We start from the raw sequence: 20,878 nt of genomic DNA on the forward strand, positions 1-20,878 counted from the left end.
GGTAAGCTTGTCTAAATAGGAGCATGTGAGAACACTATTCTAAGAACATGATTCATCCCCTATATACAGATCTGTAGTGATCTTATCCTCAAGATACAACAATCCAGCTCAGCCCAATTTTCTTCTAACGAGCACGGCTATTAGGATGCTTGACCCAAATGACTTTTTCGGTAGCTCAAAAAAAAAAGAAGAAGAAAAAGTTGAAGAAGAAAGTAGATTAATAGTAGAAGCAGCAGTATGTTGGACCCAAAGCCTATTTGTAGGCTCTATCCCTGTGACCTTCTGGTGTTTTGCCCTACAACATGCATGGCACAAGCACGGGCACAGCTGGCTGGGTCGAGCCGAGCATATGGTCATTAACCCACGTCCCTCAAAGCCCAATTTGGGCGATGAGGTTTCTTTAAGCAAGAGGGCTTGCTTTTACATATCCAATTAGGAACTAAAAAAAGAAAGAGGTTTTAAAGCTCTCGAACCAACTAAAATTTAGGAGAATAATGTTAGTTTTGTTTTTAAAATTTATTTATTTATAATTAAAGCTCTAACAAATATTACACTGGCAGGGCGGCAGCGCACTGTACATTCCTATTACCTTACGAAGTCTCTAACATGATCACCCTACGGAGCACAGAAATCGTGACTAAGAGCTCAGAAAATTCTAATCGCCCATATCAAATCCTTCCGATGGAACAAGATAAGAAAAGGCAAGTTCATTCGAGTAAGATCCAGTCTAACAAGAAAGATTTAATAAAATGCAAGTATAAAGGGACAGCCAACTTGAATGCATCCCCAATACTTGCCATTTTAGATAGGATAGGCGACGGAATTAACAGGGCGCTTGGAAAGCCATTGTTGTCTCCTTCACCCGATTTGCCAAGGCGAATCATTAACAGGCCAAGGACAGCAACTGGACGGATCACAAGAATGGCAACATTAGAGGAACTAGTTTTTTCCCCGGGTATTGAGAGTATGCACAAAGGTGTTGGTGTGGCTGACTTCCTGATCCTCCTCACTAGGAATCAGGAAGTATGAGAATGTCCTCAATGATAACCTAGTAAGACAATAGGAATGGAACTGTACAAAATAGATGATTAGAATTTTATAGAATAGAAGCACCCAATACTCCAAAGTAATTAGCCTAGAATATCATGATGTACTTATTTCAAGTAGATATCAATATATCTACGAAAACATTTACAAATAGTGTTTGTTGCTAAAAGCATGAGTGCCTCACAAAGCAATATAGATATATTGAGGGGGGAAAATGAAAATAAGACAAGCTTTTATATCAACAAAAAAAAAAAATCAGCAGCACATGAAAATGTCAAAGGCAACAGATCTACCAATAAAATACCTATAGATATTTGAGTGCCAGTCATAGCTTCTCCAGTGCAACTGCCTGCCATGGAAACCAACAAGCCACCCATGCCGTTGCCACTGCCTGGTCCAATGGAGGCTGATTTAGCACCATTTATCTTATACCTGATATACTTCAATTATGGCCAATTCTGCTGGGAGCCTGAAGACTAAGAATCATGGTCCTGGAGAAGAAACCAGAACATTGTACTCATTCAAATGCCTCTGAAACTGAGCCAGACGAGCCTGCAGATTTACAATTCCAGCAGCCTTCTGTGAGAGGAGAGCGTTCAATTTGGATATGTAATCATCCAACTTGCTACCAGGTTCATCTGCTTTAACCAACAGGTTCATCTCCTGTAAAACGAAAGAATGAATGGACCAAAAAAAAGGACAAAAGAATGAAGTTATGTGATGCAGTTTTCTTTTACTGGTCTATATAATAAAACACACTTGCCTCCCTAACAATATCAATAGTCTCCTCCACTTGTTTCCGATGTGCAACCACCAGATCTTCCTCTTCCTAACATTCACCAATCATCATGAGTCAAATGGGATGTCCATGCATAGAAAAGGAAATATCCGTGTTGAACCAGTTCCTACCTGCAATAGAGCATTCAGTTCATCATCTTCGTCATCATCAGCCACGTCCTTCCATTTTTGAGGTGGTGTGTTAACTCTATTCACTCTATCTTCCAAAGATGAAACTGAGTAGATCTCTGCTTTTCCTTTCCTCCATGAAGTTTTTCCCTGCTCACATGCCATTGCGGATAGATCAAACTCCTCCGCCGTTGTTGAACCCTTGCTTCTTTGCTCCTTGAAATATTCACCATTTAACGAAGCCACATGCACCTCCTCCCTCTTGCTCGGGACATGGTCCATATTAAAAGGTGGAGATGTTTCTCTTCTAGATTGTTTGGATATGCCAAATTTGTTTTTTTCATTGGCACTATCATCGTTGCTGCCCTCAAGGGTGGAGACAGGCTGCAAAATTGAAGATAGGGGCAAAGCAGTCGACTCTCTTAAAATTGCTGATGGAAGATCCTTCTTGGGGTTGCTGCCCTTTGAGAGGCTCTTCACCCTAGTAAAAAACATAAAGCCTCTTTTCTGTAAATAAAACAAAGAATATGTGATTTCTTATGTATATGAGTATAAAACCAAATAGGTTACCTATCAGCATATCTCAATGTGTTAAGAGTGTGTTCACATGAGCCAGAACTTGGAGAAATGCATGAAATCATAACAGTGCGTGAGTCTCCAACAAAGGAGTCCCTCAGAACTTCCGTCAATTTACTACCTCTGAAAGGAATATGAACTTGATCATTGTCAAGTGCTCTAATACATTCCTTTAGTGCAAGCAAACTTTTGTTGATCTCCGCACCTTCAATTCTGCATTGTATTTTTGGGACTGACTTCTTAGAACAGAGAGCTTACACTGCCACAATTATGGTGAAGAAGTTCATGAAATTATTACCTTGTCTGCTTATCATTATCAGTGGTATCTGCACCACGCTCACTGCCGGCAAGGTCGATGAAGGATAGTTTGCCAACAATTCGAGGTGGCTTTGATTCACTACCATCAACTGACTTTTTGATAGCAAGCTGAAGAATGGCATGAGATCGTGAAGATTCTTCATTCGCACCAGTAATACCTGTACTCCTGGTTGCATTTCCTTTTTCGATTAACTCCCTGATAGCATCCACATTGGAAACTCTATACTCTTGTAAACCCACAATGCAAACTTTCTGTTTACCATCCTCTCTCATGCAAAGCTTTCTGCAAAAGCCAAATTCAAGAGTCAACACACACACACACACAAAAAAAAAAATCCAGAACTAAAGTAAAAACAATTTTGACAAACCTCCTGTCATTTAGAAGATCAAAGAGTTTCCCACCATATATCTCAAAGAAACTCACAAACAACTGGAAACCTTGATTGCAGTATGTATGGTGCATGAGTCTCAGAATATCTTGTGATGCTCTAAGGGGGAGTGGTTGCATTGTATATGTCTTTCCGCTACCTAATAAAAATAAGGACAAAACAATAGAAGCTTTTATAAGTTAACTTGGAACCAAGATGGCGAAAGCAACATAATCTAAAACAGTCAAAAGTGGCACTAAATAAAAAAAGGCATGCATTTAGAAATATATAATCTGATAAAATGAAACTGCACTTGCTCCATAAAATGTAGCTATAATACAATCTACATGCAAAAGATTGCATAAATCCAGGTATCAAAATGATTTAGACTATGGGTATCCACCTATTGACCTCATCAAGAGAACACCAAACAAGTGCCTAAAGGACATAAATCAAGAGTGCTATATGTTAAGACATTTGAGTTTATTGTTACAAAAGCAAACTACTGGCAAAATTGACTTTTGATCATAGAGTAAAAGGATTTCAGGAAGTAATTAACGAAACCTAGACCAAATAAGTCATGTAGAGCACAACAAACCAGAGTTCATTAATATCTTAGACCATTAATGCGGCTTCAACCATCTCAGCGCATATAGGCATAAGCTGCCACAATAGACTGATTATGATGTTCCCATAGCATAACAGCAACTGCTTCAGAAATTATGAGAAATTGCAGGTAGCACAAAACAAAGTATCAGAAAAGTGCTGCAGATTCGGAATATCACAAAAAAAAATTAATGTGTACAAAGCATAAGAAATGGTCATAAAAGGTAAGAAAAGGAGTACATAGGATGGCCTTTGACTTGGAGAAAATAGAAGTCAATTCATGAATTGCGCATAAAATACACGATAAATACGATCAATGTTTGTGAAAAAGGTTTTCTAAACATCAAGCGACAATTTTTCCATCTATAAGAGAATCAAAACAGCAAACAGAATGCCACAAATCTTTCAAAAATGTTAAGCATTGCAATACCGAAAATGCTACTAGAAGTAATATGAAAAAATGTTACAGTGTGGGTTTTTCAAAAGCAAATTGAAGTCTGTTGAACTCTCCATATGAATATACGAAACAATCACTTGCCTGTTTGTCCATAGGCAAAACAAGTTGCCTTGGTACGCTGAAAAATTGCAGGGACAACTGGCTCCACTGTCTCCTGATAAACCTAGAAGACCAAACAAAAATCAAATATTGGTATAGAGAATATTCCTCAAGAAAATTTTGCATCAGCATCTTGCACTTACTTCATCATTCGAAACATCCTCATCCAACACAGCATCAAATACAAATTCATGTTTCTCAACATACTCCGTTAGGTCAACCTGCAGGAAGACAAAAGATAAGAGGTGAACAGCATACACTGTACAGTATAACTAAAAAAATATGAATCAAAAAAAAGAAAGAGGAAAATTCTCTCCAGGTGGCAAAGATGATGTTTCTTAGATCTGGGGCAAAAATTGAGGTACTGGACAAGAGTTCATGGACAACTATTGCTTATAAGGAGTGTAGGATAAGAAACGATGACAGCAATCATAGTTTACAATGAGTGGCTTCCCTCTTCTAGATTGCTGATCTTGAAGCAATCAATGTATTTTAATTTTCCTCGTTTTTGAGATCTTGTAAACCCCTCTGTTGTCCATGAAAGGAGATTAGTGACAAAAGAAACTCCCATTCCTGGTTGAAAAGTAATGGGCATCTAAAAGGCGATGGACAGAGTGTACAGCAATAGAGTTGCATGCACTCTTTTGTTGACAAGTGTTTTGGGGATTTTCTATTAAAATTTCAGCTTAAGTTTCTAACAGGTTGGGAATTATGTTAATGGAACAGGCATGGGATTTAATCAAGAGAAATTTTTTTACTCAGATATGTTTCTAACAGTTCTTGAATAATTCATCCAATTATGGGTAAAGAAAATACAACTACTGGTGACAGATATAAATAATTTAGTCAAAATATTTGAACTTTTCAATTTCATTGGGGAATGAATCATGATAAGCAAATACATTGATAGCAATTTTGTCTCGTGCAGGAGGCAAATGAAGTTAAAAATGAGAAACCTCACTGCATTGTCATAGCTGCTGCCAAGTCCTTTAGGTCTATAGAACATTTGCTTTGAGTATTTTACTGGCTTTTGGATGTGAACTTTCATCTGGTGAAAAAATAAAGTTTTGTAACTAAAGATCATTGAGATGCGCTGCAAGATCACTTAATGAAGATCCATGGATTATCTGATTCATGATTTTTGCAATAGTGACTAATCAGATCATGATTTTATAGTGCAGAATTAAGTTTTAACAGATTTTATCTGAGACATAAAATTTTAATATGCCCTGATTATGCAGAAGGACCTTCATATACGTAAATCTGGGGAAAGTTTCATCAACAGATCCTCTTGAATCCATATTTTCAATTCTTGAGGGCATGTGGGTTTTCTGTTACATGAATGTTGACCGATATCAATTAACATCAACACCTTTGGCGCGTTCTGTTGTCTAAGACGTTTAATTTTGTTGCACATATTCCGACTGTTCAAGTGCATTTGGTGAACATAAATCAAATGATTTTCAGGTTATTGTGGTGCCCATGGGTTTTTTTCATCCTCTTACAGGTGACCAGGGGCTAGGATAGGGGTTCTCCTAAATGTTTGCCTAAATGCAGATAAATGAAGATTGGGGTTTTTTCCTTGAAATTTTGTCAATTTTGAAGCATTGCTCAGATTGGTCCATTCACTCTGAAAAAGTTAAGGGCAAACAATTCCTGGAATATGGTCATTGGTTTGTGACTAGCATGCTCACAAACATGCGTGACCCCTTCAGATCAGCTTCACTTGAAGGTTCACACTTTAAAGCATGGTTCTGAAGATAATTTTTTCTATAAGTCCTAGAAAACAATAGTTTCACAAGCTGAAATGCCTACATTACAGTCCAGAAACAGCTTGGCGAGAAAAAAATACCCATCATCACTTCGGACATGTTTCTATTAACCAAACAGGTTGCATCAAAAAAATAACCAAGGAATCAATAACTGAAGCTTTCAAGGTTCGATAAGGTAGCAATCAGAAGACTTTAACAGGATAGAATTGGAACAACCCAAAAGACACTCACCTTCAGTTTAGTCTCATGTACAGTAAGAGAATTGGAGCTTCGTTCTATTGTGATGATGTCTTCCTCTTTCTTTGCTATTTCTTTTTTGTTAAGTGGCCTCTTGCGCACCTGCATTCAGAGATCCGGACTATTAGAGGGCTTCCTTACCACATTAAAAAAAAAAAGGATAACTTTTTTAGCCAGGGTATAGAACATGAGCATGAGATTGCATCTATCTCTTGTGACAACAGAACACAGTCTAATGTCACAAATATGCACTACAGCCAAACTCATGAAGAACACTACTAATTACAGATGTTAGATTAATTTTAAGAGGTTATGATCATATCCTTCTGACCAAACATACTATAAGCCATTTGAAGGCAAGCAGTAATAATTTCGCAGACATCATACCACTACTTTGATCTTGGCAGCAGAAGCCAGCTTCTCTTTGTCAACTGAGAAACTTTTCAAGGGATTGATATCTGCCTTGCTCATCTGTTTGCTAGTAAAAAAGCTTGGATCCAAATCATCAAAGCCTCTACCTTGAGCATATCCTAATGGTTGAACACCATCATACAGTACAGGAAGTGGAATCTGCCCACATTGGTAAACAAAATAAGCAAAAAAACACAACAAAATTTTATCTTGCCAAAACTTGAACAAATTAATGGGCAAACTGTATAAGGTATAATTTCAAGATATGAAATGTAGCATTTAAAATATATGATTTGGGAACTTTTAAACTTAAGAACCATCAGGATGGAGATACGAAAACAAATAGAGAGCGGATTTACTTCAGGGAGGAGCTCAGTGTCTAGGGAGTGGAGATCCAAGATCCCAGGGCTCAGCTGGCCGGTCGACACGGTATCATCCCCATTCCTCCTCTGGCTCGAAGACCACGAGCCCAATGCTCGCGCCGGGGACTCAACCGACAAGAAGAGCTCCCCTCCCGCGCCTCTGTTCACGCCCCGCGCCGCCCTCGAGTACTCAACCTACATGCCAATCCAATCGAAATCGATCAAGATTTGATCTCAAATGCCAAGAAGAAGCCATTGATTTCGAGTAGATCTCGAGGGACAGACGGCGATAGACCGGAATACCTGCTGGGAAGGAGGGAGGCTGGAGGAATAGGGGTGGTTGAGGCCGGAAGACCCGAGCCACTTGCCGCCGGCACCACCGCCGGCACCGGCGCCGGCGGAGTCGAGGAGGAAGTGGTCGGACGAGAATTGCCGCTGGTGGTGGCCAGATCGCGGCGGTATCTGCCTCCCACCGACCGCTGCGCCGCTCATCGTTCCGTCCTTTTCGTTCCGATCGGTCGCGATGAGATTGCCGGCCGGCCGAACGGTGGGTAGAAGAAGAAGACAAAGAACCGTCCCCTTCTCGAAATCGCAACGCGTCCGAGATTTTAAATTAAAGGCGAGACGGTCGTTGGGGGAGATTTGATTTAAAATAAAACTAAGGAAAAGTAATCACACCAGCAGCGATCGATTAAAGCTTATTAAATAATGGAATTCTAACGCATATAAGAAATGGGTGTGAGATTTCAAAAGTTTGAAAGGGGTAGGTGGACCGGGGGGACGGGAAGCGCTCGGGACGAGGGAGGAGAGTAAAGCACGGAGTCGCCGGTCGCGTGTTCTCGGCCAGGTTCATTGGAGGGGTGGGTCCTGGTCGGTCGCGGTAGGATCGGACGGAGTTCTTCTGAGTGTTGGCCCACCACGGACGGTTCGTTCACACACTGCAGCATGGGCTGGGCCGGCTCTGGGCTGGGCTTGGGGCTTGTTAGACTTAGTTATAATTTACATATAGACATGGCTGCTAAATATTTTGGATATAAAATAACTTAGTTAAATTTAAATTCCAAAAATACGAAAATCTGATCAATGGTTTTAATTTACAAGTTTTTCTAAAAAAATATTTTAACTTATAATTATTATTTTTAATATTCTATACCTATTTTTTTTCCTTTTCCATTCAATTTTTCTTACATAATTTTTTTTAACTAAATCAGTTTGCTATTTCCAATGTCAAGCAATGTCGGAATCTCTTTTTTCATAGAAGTCTGGCATGTTGTAAATTTTTTAAGAGAGAAATCTGATTAAGATTATTATAAAAATATTTTAAATCTTCTGATCGAGATTGCTTTTGAAATTGAAGAATTATGAAATGAAGTTGTTTTTGTACAATGCAGGGATAGGGACTAGTAGGCTTTGCGAAGGCCTATGGTGTCAAGCCACGTCTGGGTTTAGCAGCTGTTAAGATACAAAATGATGAGAGATCCTGTTACGATTCCAAATTAAAACTCGAAATATTTTTAGCCATGAGTGGTTTAGACTTGGTCATGCCTCAATCGCTGATAGAGAAGACCAGCAGCCCCTTTTTTTTTTAACCTTGCAGGATGTCGGCTGAGAGGTCTGTTTGATATGTGCCAGGCCCAATTTGGTTTTCCCCAAACAAACAAACGGCATGATGCTCGTGAAAACTGAGAAGCATGCAATTCCTGATTGAGTGAAGCATGCAAATCCAATTAACCCTAGCAATATCAAGTTCCATAATTTAACTCTAATCCAGCAACATCAGTCCTTGCATACTCTTCTCTATTTTTCTTTTCTTCATAATTACTATTTCTATCACTGCTTTTGTTGCAGTGCAGCTGCTCCTATTGGCGGCAATTGCTCGCTCCCACCATAATACCTACTATCGATACAGATATTCTTTTTACTGGAAAAAAAATATATACACACTTATACTAGATATGAGAACACGATTAAAGTTGGAATCTCCACTCCATTCCAAAATTCAGCGAAGCAAATATGGCATTTAAGTACAGTGCCCGAAGTTCGTATGTGCACATACTGCAACAATTTCTAGTTGCCGCATTGGATTGGTAAACTGAGCAATGACTCCTAACATGTTTCTTTTTTTAATATACAATACACCAATTCCTAAGTTCTATGTCGGATGGATGACCTAAACAATTAGCCGCGGTTGATATCTAGCCATATTCTTTTTATTTTCTTTTTTCTTTATATATACCCAGTTGTAAGGTATTCATTTTTCTTTATTTTTCCCTTCATATTTTTCCCTCCAACTACCACAACTCCAATTGCAAGGCTAAATTAGTAAAAGCCAAATATTCCCACTTCCATGGACGTCCGCGGCCGCTCCTTCCATTATCGTCGTCGTTAATAAAAGGCGAAGGCTTCTCCTCTTCGCCTCGAGTTTCCCTCCTTCCCTCCACCAGCGATGAAGGTTATCGATAAGATCGCCGGCGACCACGACGGCCCCGTCGTCTTCTCCTTCGAGTTCTTCACTCCGAAGCTCTCCGGCAAGCTGGAGGACCGCGCACGCGCCTCCGACGCCTTCGTGGCCAAGGTTGCCCGCATGGCCGCCCACGGCGCGGCCTTCTGCGACATCACGTGGCGCCCCCGCGACGCCGACTCCACACTCGCCCTCGCCGGCCGGATGCAGCGCGAGGTCGGTGCCGAGACCATGATGCACCTCACGTGCCTAGGCATGCCCCTCGACCGCATCGACCACGCCATCTCCGCCGTCCGCGCCGCCGGCGTCCAGAACGTCCTGGCCCTTCGCGGCGATCCTCCTCAAGGTTCCCCCGATGCCGCCGTCTCCGCGGACGAGGCCGCCCCCAGCGGGCCCGCCTGCGCCCTCGATCTGGTCGAGCACATCCGATCCAAGCACGGGGACTACTTCGGCATCGCCGTCGCCGGGTATCCAGGTTCGTTCCCTTCTCTCTCTCTCTCTCTCTAATCACCCGCCATCCATTTCTTGATCTTCTCTCATATCCAAGGACGATCCCCGAACTCTCCCTCTCTCGATCCCCAGAGGCGCACCCGGACAAGATCTCGGACGGGAGCGAGGTCGCGACAGTGGAGGGATACGAGAGCGATCTGGAGTACCTCAAGAAGAAGGTGGAAGCCGGGGCGGATTTGATCGTGACGCAGCTCTTCTTCGATGTCGATATTTTTCTCAAATTCGTGGGGGATTGCCGGCGGGTCGGGATCGATTGCCCGATCGTGCCAGGAATCCTTCCGATCGCGACGTACCGGAACTTCCAGAGGATGACGGAGACGTGCAAGACGAAGGTGCCGGCGGATGTGAGGGCGGCGGTGGAGGCCAAGAAGGGGGACGAGGCGGCGCTGGCGGCGTACGGTGTGGAGCTGGCGACGGAGATGTGCCGGCAAATCTTGGAGAAAGGGATGAGGGAGTTGCACTTCTATACGATGAACCGCGAGGAGCCGACGCTGGCGGTGCTGAGGAATCTGGGGCTGGTTACGGGAGCCGACAAGGGGGTTCCGAAAACTTTGGCAGAGATCCAGAACGGCGAGAAAGCGGAGTCGGAAAAGAAGCCGGCGAACGGGACGCCGTAGATGCGGGATACTTTGGTAGGTCCCAAAGAAGATCTCAACGAGGAACACGTTGTTGACCAAGTATCGTCCAAGCGTTCACACTATAGTTTTGTATTGGCACGTGGGACGCGGCTCCGCAGGACGGAGGCCAAGTAATGGGAGAAATATATTAAGACAGGAGATGATAGCAATCAAGTGGATAATTTTTTATCACTGATATCGCATGAAAGAACAACATATAATACTCATCTTGTTACACCTGCATGACAATTCTATCTGTTATTTGTAATCTTAAAAAAAGGCAGTTCCCCTTCTCACTTATCTTCTTCATATGCCTCCTTTTAACAACAAAACAGAAGATTCAACTTGTAGGAAAAGTTTGAACTCTGGTATTAATATATAAAGTTGGGTTCAATAAATAGTATGACACTGAGGAGAGGTAAAATAGCATTATATAACTAGGATCCAGTCGATCTCATTTATGCAACTTCACATTAAAAATTTGGAAGTTTTTTGAAGAAAAAATCCTGTTGGATTAGAAAACTGTTAAGAGTTTTAAAGAAATAAGCGCCGACTCCCATCAAACAGAAGATATAGACTACAAAGCATTGATTTAATTACCGAATAACATTTTTTCATGACTGATGTTAAGTATGACACAACTTTACCTTTCTTTTTTGGTGATAGCAAAATTTACGACAAAAACTTAAAAGGCATCAGATCCCTTATCAATTTAAGAACATGTTCCTTTGACATTTTCACCAAAGAGCCAGTGGCTTTATTCCATGATGTTGTGTTAGAGAAGGCAGTAAGCTACATAAGAAAACGATCTTTGCAATACAAGATACTTTGTAGCTGTTGTCCGAATTTTCCCTGACTAGTGTCGATAAATTAATGAACCCTAATTCTATACTACAACCGCACTTCCTGCAGGTCTTTTTCTCCAGAATCAATACCAAAAGTCTATCCATGATCATGACCATGCCTCGATATGGAACCTACCAGCCTTCTCTAGTTGTCTGAGCCATCTTGCAGCTGATTCCTTTGAAATCCCACTTTCTTCTGAAATAATCTCTTCCAGGGTTGATGTCACATTGGCTGGCATATTTACGGAAGACCCTGCAATGTATATGGCAGCTCCAGCACTCAACAAACTCCATATCCTTGTTCTCTCTTCCTTCATCTTATGCTGCACATAGACCTTTTGGGGCTGATCTCTAGAGAAGGCAACAAAGAACCCTCCACCCTTCTCCTTCGACAGCACCCCATGATCTTGTGCATGAGATAACCAGAAATTATTGTATAGAAAATCATTTTCCTGATTCCTACAACCAAAGAAGAAGATGACTGGAGATGTTGACACAGTCACATTTTGCATTGCCCGTTCCTCCACAAATGCATGGAAAGGTGCACAACCCGTTCCTGGTCCAATGAGAATGAGAGGAAGAGATGGAGGAGGGGAAGGAAGGGCACCTCGATGGATCCAAGCAGGAATATAAACTCCTGTTTGAAATTTGTGAAATTTTAGCAATTCATTCAGAATCCTGTGTGATAGCAATTTCTCTACAATATCTACGGGCATGTACCTTTACTTTCATATGGATCAAGTGCAGCTAGCCATGACGAGCAGAGGCCACGTCGCTTCCTTTTGAAAGGAGTAATCCATGATACAATGCTCACAGTTAAGTGTACTTGGTTCGGATGAGCTGAAGGAGAAGAAGAGATGGAAAATGCTCTGGTTTTTAGTGGAGGAACCAGCTGCACCAACCATTCAAATGGCATCTGCACAGATGGAAAATCCTCTAGTACCTGCAACACAGGGCTAGCCATTTGTAAGAACTTGATGAGCTACGACAAACAGTGAAAGCAATATACAGCCCCTTGTTGTAATATAACACTCTTCATGCTTAACTAAATTCTTCAACAGAAACAGCAGAACTGTCTCCTTGAAATCAGACAGCTACGTAGAATCAAAATAAGCACGGCTGAAATTACAAAGTTGCCTACCTCCAAAACAGTTCTTCGTTCCTTCTGATTATACTGATATAGATCATCCCTCCCTTCAGGAGAAGCAAAATATTGAAGCCTTTCCTTTTCGTGTTCTGCCATTGCATAAAAGCTCATGACCTGAAATGCATGTACATTTAATGGCAATATTCACTGATAAAATATGACCAGGTCATGAAATCATTCTTACAAGTATGACAAAAGGGCCCAATAGATAGTAAGGCAATGTTATGATTAATTTTATACTTAATACTCGCATTCTTAAGAAAAAAAAGAGCCTCTCATGGGATAAGGAGAAAAGCCCTGTTCCATCAACTTGGGATAAGGCTCAGAATTCTGTATCTATTAACATCTCTTTGGAATAACTCTCATAATAATGAATATGATAGCTTTGCAATTATGGATTCCTCTCTGATCTGAAATGTCACTTTGATAAAAATCACGAACAACCAATACGGTTAAACATACTACAAGCCATAAACAAACAATAGATAGGTTGCTTAGAAAAACAAGTTTCAATAACTTAACTTACTGAAGTTCAGGTTTAATAGGAATGGACTTTAGCAACATGCATGAGTATGTATCATTTTGCATCACAACATACTTCTCACTACCTAGGATGCATTGCAACACTGACCAATGCTGGGTAATACATAACCTCAAAGATATAGAGGTACAGATTGCGCTGTATATGCACCAATACTTGAAAACCTATATAGAGGAGTGCATGCACAACCAAGAAAACTTTGAATTGTTTCTTAAAACTGACATCCTCTTTGGCTACGAGTAACTTAGAGAATATTCTCCAGTGCTTAGAAGACAATGTTCTTCCCACTGTGTACATACAATTTGGGGCCTGGTATTAGCTGCACCTAAAAGCAATTATTGGACACTTAACCCTTGGCTTCTGAACTATGGGGAGTCCTTTGAAATCACATACAAAGCTAACCGAATGTCAAAGCTGACACCCGCTCAAAATCTGTCAATTGCAACATAAGAAACTAAATTCGTCGTGCTTTTACATGAAATGACGTAAAACTGATACTCAAAATGCAAGATTATGTAATGTATTTAAGAGGTCCTGGTGAAGCTTGACTGAGTGTAACATCATATTTTTCAATTCAATCCTCCTGATTCTCCATCTCTTGATAATATCTTGAGGCCACCACCTCCAATCCTCCTCCAGTTGGAGTCCATGGCTCATTGGCTTGACCCTCCCCTTACTAAGCCTTTTGAATTTGAGATACCACCTGATTGAACGTATGCTGATTGTAGAGAGCCGGCATGAGGAGACACCTTTGTCTCCACCCACCGAACAAACCCTAAAAATTGCAACGAACAGGTTCAACAGGAAAGCCAAAGTGAGACAAGGACAAAAACCCCTTAATCTATCCCCAAGAAGCGAACCCTGAACAATGATCGCTAGCTGAGTGAAAAATGGCAAACGTTAGGAAATTGGGAATGACCTAAGAAGACATGGATGGACGAGGGGAGAATTATTTGAAACAAGCATCGTGATTAAAAATCAGAACCTAAAAGATGGAACAAATCTTGATGTTTATTGTTCTTATTTGTAAGCATGTCTGAATCTAAAACCATATCTGAATTTGATTCGAATATGGATCTGGATCAAGTAAGATCCATAATCCATGCTCATATCCACAATCTAAAATCCTAAATATGTTTTGAAGTCTAATTTATGCAGAACTTAATCTTAAGCAAACCTCGGAACAGTCTTATATAGAATTTCATAGTTGACTAGTCCATAGGGCGCTACATGCAATAAACAAAAATTAGTCAAAAATATAAACTATATTCCTTCCGCTTTCTCTTCAACTTCTATTCTGCTACTTGCCTATTTGATTCACAAAGTTCTAATAAACTTAGCATGACATCAGAAAAGAAACTACGGCTTCTTCAGTAAAATCTTTTCAGTAACTATTTAAAATTATATTGGATTACAATATAACTAAATTTGTGCAAAATATTTCTTAGACTGCAATGTTTTCTTGATTTTTAAGTTAGACAGTTTCGCATTCATTGCATACAGACTAACAAATGGACAAGAAAAGACAATTTTTATGCATTTCTGATGAAGAGCTGCATGTTTTAGAGTTGACTGCAGTTTTCAAAATAAGATGTAAGTACTTAACATACAACTATCTTGCCTCAAAGAAATACCGTCGAGGGGAAGCTGATGCAACATCCATGGTCAGTGCCACGAAGTCTTTTAATTTGACAGGATGCGTCAGGCTTTTAACATGTGAATCAATAGATTGTTTCTCATTATCTCTGGGTTGGACCTGAAAGATTAAGAAGTTGTTAATCTTCTATACATTTACATGAATATGTAAAAAAGCAAAACAAATGGTAATCATTCAATTTATATCCTTAGATTTTTATCATAAAGACAACAAACTGAAAAGATGAGACACAAGTCACAATGTTAGACTATAAATATGAACAGTAAGATACGCTTAACACATGAGAGAACAAATACTACTGCAAGTTGGATGTTAATATTGTGAGAGCCAACAAACTTTATTCTTTCCTGATGGATAGAAATGTCTAGCATGTAATATGAACCTATGATGGTAAAACACACCTCAGTGTATGATGCAATATGAAAATTTTAACTGACTGAGAAAAAAAATATCACATACTGTGATGTAACAGTCTGGATTCAGGTTACAACGTTGTATGAATGCATCAACAGCAATAGGATCTGGACTTGGAAGAATCTCTGCAATATCACCAACTTGATAGTCCATACCCTAAGAAAAGTGTCAATAGCCAGATCTATATTTATCCAGAAATATATAAAAGAAAAACTTAGACCTGGATTGTGCATGGGAGGGTGAATTTTATATAGTATACTACAGTCTCAAAACAAACAACCCATTCAATCAGGATGGTACAAGTAAACTTACAAGTGATAAAGCTTCAAACTCAAAATGACGCACATCTCTATCATAGTCCACTTTGGTCAAACGTTGATTTGTTATCTATCAAATTATTCACAAGCAGTTCCATATATTAGAAACAGAACTTACATAATAGATACAACAATCATAAAAGTAGACATACTAAGAAGTAAAAATGTTGCTAGATACACAAATGGAGGGGGCAATATGACTTCATTTGTAGTTTTTTTCCCTTAAAATGATATAAGCTTTTTTAAAAAAATATTTACCAGGAAAACTTCTTTCAAATGTATAATCATGTATTTTTTAAAAATAAAAAAAGAAGCATGACCATGTAAGTATATGAAAAACTAGCACCTAACCCCACAATTTTGTGCTCTCTTCCTTCTATATATTAATAGCATCTATGTTTATTCGTAATAAAACTTTTTATGTATACGTATACATGCACGCATGCATGTATGCATGCATAAAAGCAGACAGTTTGAGACTTTGAGTGTTCCTAAAGTGTAAATTTTTTGATTATGTCTCGGTTCAAAAATACTTGTGCGAGCCATTCAGATAGATTCCTACCATCTAAAATGATACAAAATATTCAACGTCAACTTTGGTTCACATGTGCGCTAAGTCGCACAGATTCTAGAGAATGGCTGCATCGACATGATGATATCTGCATCAAGTTTGCATGTTGCAACATTTCAGACTTCCTTATGGAATGAAAAGATACAACCTGCCAAACTCTATCTAGTAAGTGTGGTTTGAACACAATCACAGCAGCAGACAAACTCAAATAATGTTGAAACTGAAGCTCAAGAGAACTAAGTAACGCTCATTGAGCCCATAGGCTGACTCTTGGAACACCTCATTTGAACATCATATACTGGGGGATAAGCCAGCTCAGAGTTCTAAACAGCTACCAAAAAGTTGAATATGCCTAATCATGCAACCAAACGTACTCCAAACAGATCCAGGTAGGTCCAGTTGATCCATTGTGTTTCAAGTGATCCTCCTAGATCAGGGCACAATGATCTAAGAGACATCAGCAAGGTGCGAGTCTCAGATTTGTGTTGAAAGGTGAACAGAGAGGAATACTACTACAACAACTTGAATGGAAGTTGTAGCAAAGGATCCAAAACAGACCACAGCAACTGCACATGTATTCATTATGTGACAAATTCACAAAGTTTGTTAAAAAATACATAAAAAGGCATCACAAAGTTGAGATAAGGCTTGATGATTATGAACTTCTGTCTATGGTTTAATATCTTTCAAGAAAGAGCATACATAGTTTGATAGCATATCAAAGAGGGAAAGGGATCTGCTGTAGCTAAATTTGTTACTTTGCATATACGCCTAATAGTAATAGAAGATACTATTTGCATTAGATAAAAATAAACTGCATCCATATTAAAGAAAAAAAATGATCAATTAGGTAATTCATACCATCCGCAAGAAGTAATGTGGCTTATTATCATCACAGAAGCAGAATGCTGGAGACATGGAACGAGCACTCTCAATCATCTTCTCGGTACTCTTCGAATCTAACACATACAAGAGTCACATTTTGACAAACTCTTCAACTAATTCTACAGCCAAAATAATAACAGTTTTAGAAAGAAAATACCTGAGATGGTTGACATATGTGCTTCTACCTCATCAGCATTATGATATATAACTTGAAATTTCGAAGGATCCAAAGTTTTCATATGAGAATTCGAAATATCTGAAACTCTTGGTAAGATTGTTGGGTTCATTTGATTCAGCATGTTCCACAGAGATGACAGCCAAGGGTCAAAAGCACCTTCATATCTATAGAGAATGCATTCCAGGAGTCATTTTGACGTGCTTATGTAGTACTCCGCAGTGTTTTCAACCAACTCAGATGAAACAATCAACAACACTAACTTACTGATGTACAGATATCTTGCACCATTAAAAAAAAGTTTATCCAATAAAGATGCACTCACAAAATATCAAAAGAAGACTGAATAATGGACATTGAACATGAATCATATATCTGAAATAACACACTGCAGAACAGCATAAAATACACCATGAGAGAGTGTAAACTAGAGATATACCCTGAAGGGTGCTGGTCATCTCCCAAACCTTTTTCAATTATTGATTTTGCCCCAAGATCAGCAAGCCTTTTATCCAGCTTCTTTGCAGTAAACTGCAGCCAAAAAAAAAAAATACAAGTTTATCTAACAAATTTAAGAGACAATCAAGCAGTTTTGTAATTTGCTGACATAATATATACAGAATAAGGCCTACTTCATCGGATACAGGTTATAAATTGGTTAAAAAGGTATTTGAAAATGGCTTACTACAAACCCATGTCAAGAATGGATGCGATAGCATTGAATATATAGCCTAGGATTATTTCAAAAATATTTTGCTGGAGGGTCAAGCTTTGCTTGCTCTTGTATGAAGCTGAAATCTGAAAGTTATGATCCTGCCTTAATAGTCATCAATTAATCCCTCAGTCTCTTCAATGTAAGGAACAAAGGCATGATGGGAGCGTTACAACCAGATCAATAGTGAACAACCACCATTCCATACTCGAGCTATTCTTCTTGCCTTGTCCTTTCTTTATTCCTTAATCACTTTATAACCCAATCCCCTGTAACTTTAACAGATATCCATTTAAAAATTAAAAGATAATAACATATGCAATGTGCTTTCTGGGCTGACTAAGAGAATAAAAGTTCATCTTGATCCAATACTGACAAGTCAACTAAATATATCACAAGCTCAAAGTCAACAGATAAAATTGTTAATATAATTGTTAAGAAATTGTATACATCATGTATATACACAAACAAATAAAGAAGACATGTTCAAAAAAGAGATTTCTACAACCATAAAACTGGCAGCCACAATAAGAGTATGATGCAAGATTGTGTTGCACCAACAAAATGGCAAAGAGAAAAATCAAGGCAAGAACAGCAGACCAACATGGAGCATGCACTAATCATGAAGTGCACTATGTCGAGGTATTTTTCACGTAATGGTGGTGTAAAAGAGGAAAAGACTTAACAGTCAAAAATAACAGTTTCTTCCACTGTAAACGTTTCCTAGCGATTAGTGACTTGACACAGATAGTTAAGCATGATTTTACGTGGCTATTCATGCAAATATTCATCATTCAGCTTGAATAGCGAGCCACGCACAATGTTTAACATGTCTGTGTAAAGCAAAACTGAAGCAAATGATTCATGATGCAACTAAAAATGATGGGCTTCAAAAATTCAACAATAATGTGTTAAAAGATTAGTAGTGATTACGTTGTATTTCTGGTATCCGGAGTCACCCAGTCCAAAAACCGCGTAGTGAAGACCTTCCAGCCACCTATTGCTGAGATTTCTCTGCAAAAGAGACCTCCAGAACACCTAGAAAAAGCAAATCCAGTCACAGCCAACAAATGAAACAATTCACAATAAATAAATGAAGACCAACCTTCATGGAATCCGGTGCATCACCCTGACCAGTAGTCGACACGACAAAAATCACCGTCTTCTCATCCCGTAAACGACTCTGCAAGAATTTAAAAAAAAAAGAAAGAAAAGAAAAGAAGAAAAACTGTAATAATTGCATCGAAAATTGGGGAAAAATTTTGACTCGATTTTGTAATTGCTAATAAAACTAGCGTTTGTTTGTCTCTAATTTCAGTTAAACGGATAAATAAAAGAATAAGAGGGGGCAGAGTGAAATCTAACGGCGTCGAAGCGGTCCATGGAGAGGACGGTGACGGAAGGGCAGCCGCCGCGCTCGGCCTCCCTCCCGACGCGCTCCGCTGCGTCCATGGCGTTGCCGGTCTGGGAGGCGTAGAGCACCAGAAGACGACTCGGCTTCTCTTCCATCGCCTTCGCCATTCGAGAACTGAAAGGGGGAGGGAAGGAGCAAGGAAAGGGTTTTGGCCGTGGCTTTATTTTTGTCTTCCAGGTTGTAGTATCAGCCGTTTGATATCAATCTAATGGCCAGCAGATTTGTTAGAACATGGCGGCGGAGGGGTTACAGATCCGGCGGCTGGGGACGGAGACCGCGACGGAGAGTGCGGGCGAGGCCGCCGGGGTGAAGGCGGACGGCGATAGTGAGGTCGGGGAAAGATCGGACGGCGGCAGGATCGTGCTGTCCGGGCGGAGCTTCCTGAAGGGGATCCAAGTCCATGGATCAGAATTCAAAGCATAAAGTTCTCGTGGACTTCCCAGAGCCACCGGTAGAGTTAGAAGTGGGCCCATGCCCCGGCCCACCAAAGTTCAAGGTAGATTTGGACCTGAACAATGTCAGGCTACGCTCATGTCGATGTTTAGCCCGGTCCGATCCAACCGAAGCCCAAGGCTCTAAGCGGCCCAAAGACTGGGATGGGCTTTGTTAATATTAAAATTAGGGGGTTTTTTATATGAATAGTTGAATACCATCCTCAAAATCGAATTTTACATGAATACGATTCCAAAATAATATTTACATGAATACCCTTGTTAAAACGCTTGTTTTGCTATTCGACCCATTTTTTATCTTTATTTTTGCATTTGTACCCATGCAATCTAACGCCGTTAAAAAATTAGCGGTTGGTGTCGGCCAGAAGTTAGTGTCCAGTTGCCGCAAGATTCAGGTTGCCCATATATTCCGAGAGGCGAACAAGGCTGCAGATTGAGTTGCCTCTTTTGTGGCCCATCATTTAGGAGATATTTTATAGATTGAGGCCCTGTTTGGGGGAGCTTTTGGAGGGCTTTCTGGCCCTCCAAAAGTACTTTTAGATGAAAAACTGTGTTTGGTAAATTTTTCGAAAAGCTGTTTCAGCTTTTGCGGGAAGCTGAAAACAGCTTTCGGGAGGAAGCTCCAATTTGGAGCTTTTGGGAGGAAGCTGTTTCAGCTTTTTCGGAAAGCTGTATTTTTGACAAAAATACCCATATTAAAATAACATAATTACATAGTTTGTCCCTTTATAAACCTAAAAATCTGCTGGAGCCAAAAACCCTAGCCGACAGACTCCCTTCCGTAAGAAAAAGTATTTTTCTTTTCAATTTTTGTATGCATCTCTTGAACCACATTTTAGAAGAAAAAAATTTTAATCCTTTTCCATACCTTCCAAAATCAATCTATTATTTTTTTTTTTATCATCAACCTCGCGGCCCACGCTGAGATCCTCCTCGAGCGTGGACCACAAAGAAGAGCCCCTGGACCGCGGAAAATTATTTTATGGGAAATTATTATGGAA

General features: G+C 39.9%; 3 protein-coding genes across 3 annotated transcripts; 1 reads left to right on the top strand and 2 right to left on the bottom strand.

Annotated features, from left to right (window-relative positions):
• Window positions 1-1,130: 1,130 nt before the first annotated feature.
• On the bottom strand, window positions 1,131-7,971 carry LOC103708993 (kinesin-like protein KIN-13B). Its single transcript, XM_008794129.4, has 12 exons — window positions 7,463-7,971; window positions 7,157-7,354; window positions 6,774-6,956; window positions 6,381-6,488; window positions 4,521-4,598; window positions 4,360-4,441; window positions 3,216-3,375; window positions 2,828-3,130; window positions 2,524-2,742; window positions 1,957-2,434; window positions 1,811-1,876; window positions 1,131-1,710 (listed from the first exon to the last, which is right to left on the bottom strand). The coding sequence occupies exons 1-12, from the start codon at window positions 7,649-7,651 to the stop codon at window positions 1,531-1,533; spliced, it is 2,244 nt and encodes a 747-aa protein (XP_008792351.2). The 5' UTR covers window positions 7,652-7,971; the 3' UTR covers window positions 1,131-1,530.
• A 1,341-nt stretch (window positions 7,972-9,312) lies between these two features.
• LOC103708994 (methylenetetrahydrofolate reductase 2-like) lies at window positions 9,313-11,045 on the top strand. Its single transcript, XM_008794130.4, has 2 exons — window positions 9,313-10,095; window positions 10,203-11,045. The coding sequence occupies exons 1-2, from the start codon at window positions 9,606-9,608 to the stop codon at window positions 10,745-10,747; spliced, it is 1,035 nt and encodes a 344-aa protein (XP_008792352.2). The 5' UTR covers window positions 9,313-9,605; the 3' UTR covers window positions 10,748-11,045.
• Window positions 11,046-11,418: 373 nt separating this feature from the next.
• Window positions 11,419-19,821, bottom strand: LOC103708995 (NADPH-dependent diflavin oxidoreductase 1). The gene is made up of 12 exons (XM_008794131.2): window positions 19,377-19,821; window positions 19,117-19,194; window positions 18,945-19,049; window positions 17,739-17,830; window positions 17,282-17,466; window positions 17,101-17,198; window positions 15,664-15,738; window positions 15,397-15,507; window positions 14,902-15,036; window positions 12,734-12,853; window positions 12,313-12,535; window positions 11,419-12,229 (listed from the first exon to the last, which is right to left on the bottom strand). Exons 1-12 carry the CDS (start codon window positions 19,530-19,532, stop codon window positions 11,700-11,702), a joined length of 1,908 nt encoding a protein of 635 aa, XP_008792353.1. The 5' UTR covers window positions 19,533-19,821; the 3' UTR covers window positions 11,419-11,699.
• Between the last annotated feature and the right edge of the window lie 1,057 nt (window positions 19,822-20,878).

Source organism: Phoenix dactylifera, chromosome 11, assembly GCF_009389715.1.
Source record: "Phoenix dactylifera cultivar Barhee BC4 chromosome 11, palm_55x_up_171113_PBpolish2nd_filt_p, whole genome shotgun sequence".
In the NCBI taxonomy this organism is placed as follows: domain Eukaryota; kingdom Viridiplantae; phylum Streptophyta; class Magnoliopsida; order Arecales; family Arecaceae; genus Phoenix; species Phoenix dactylifera.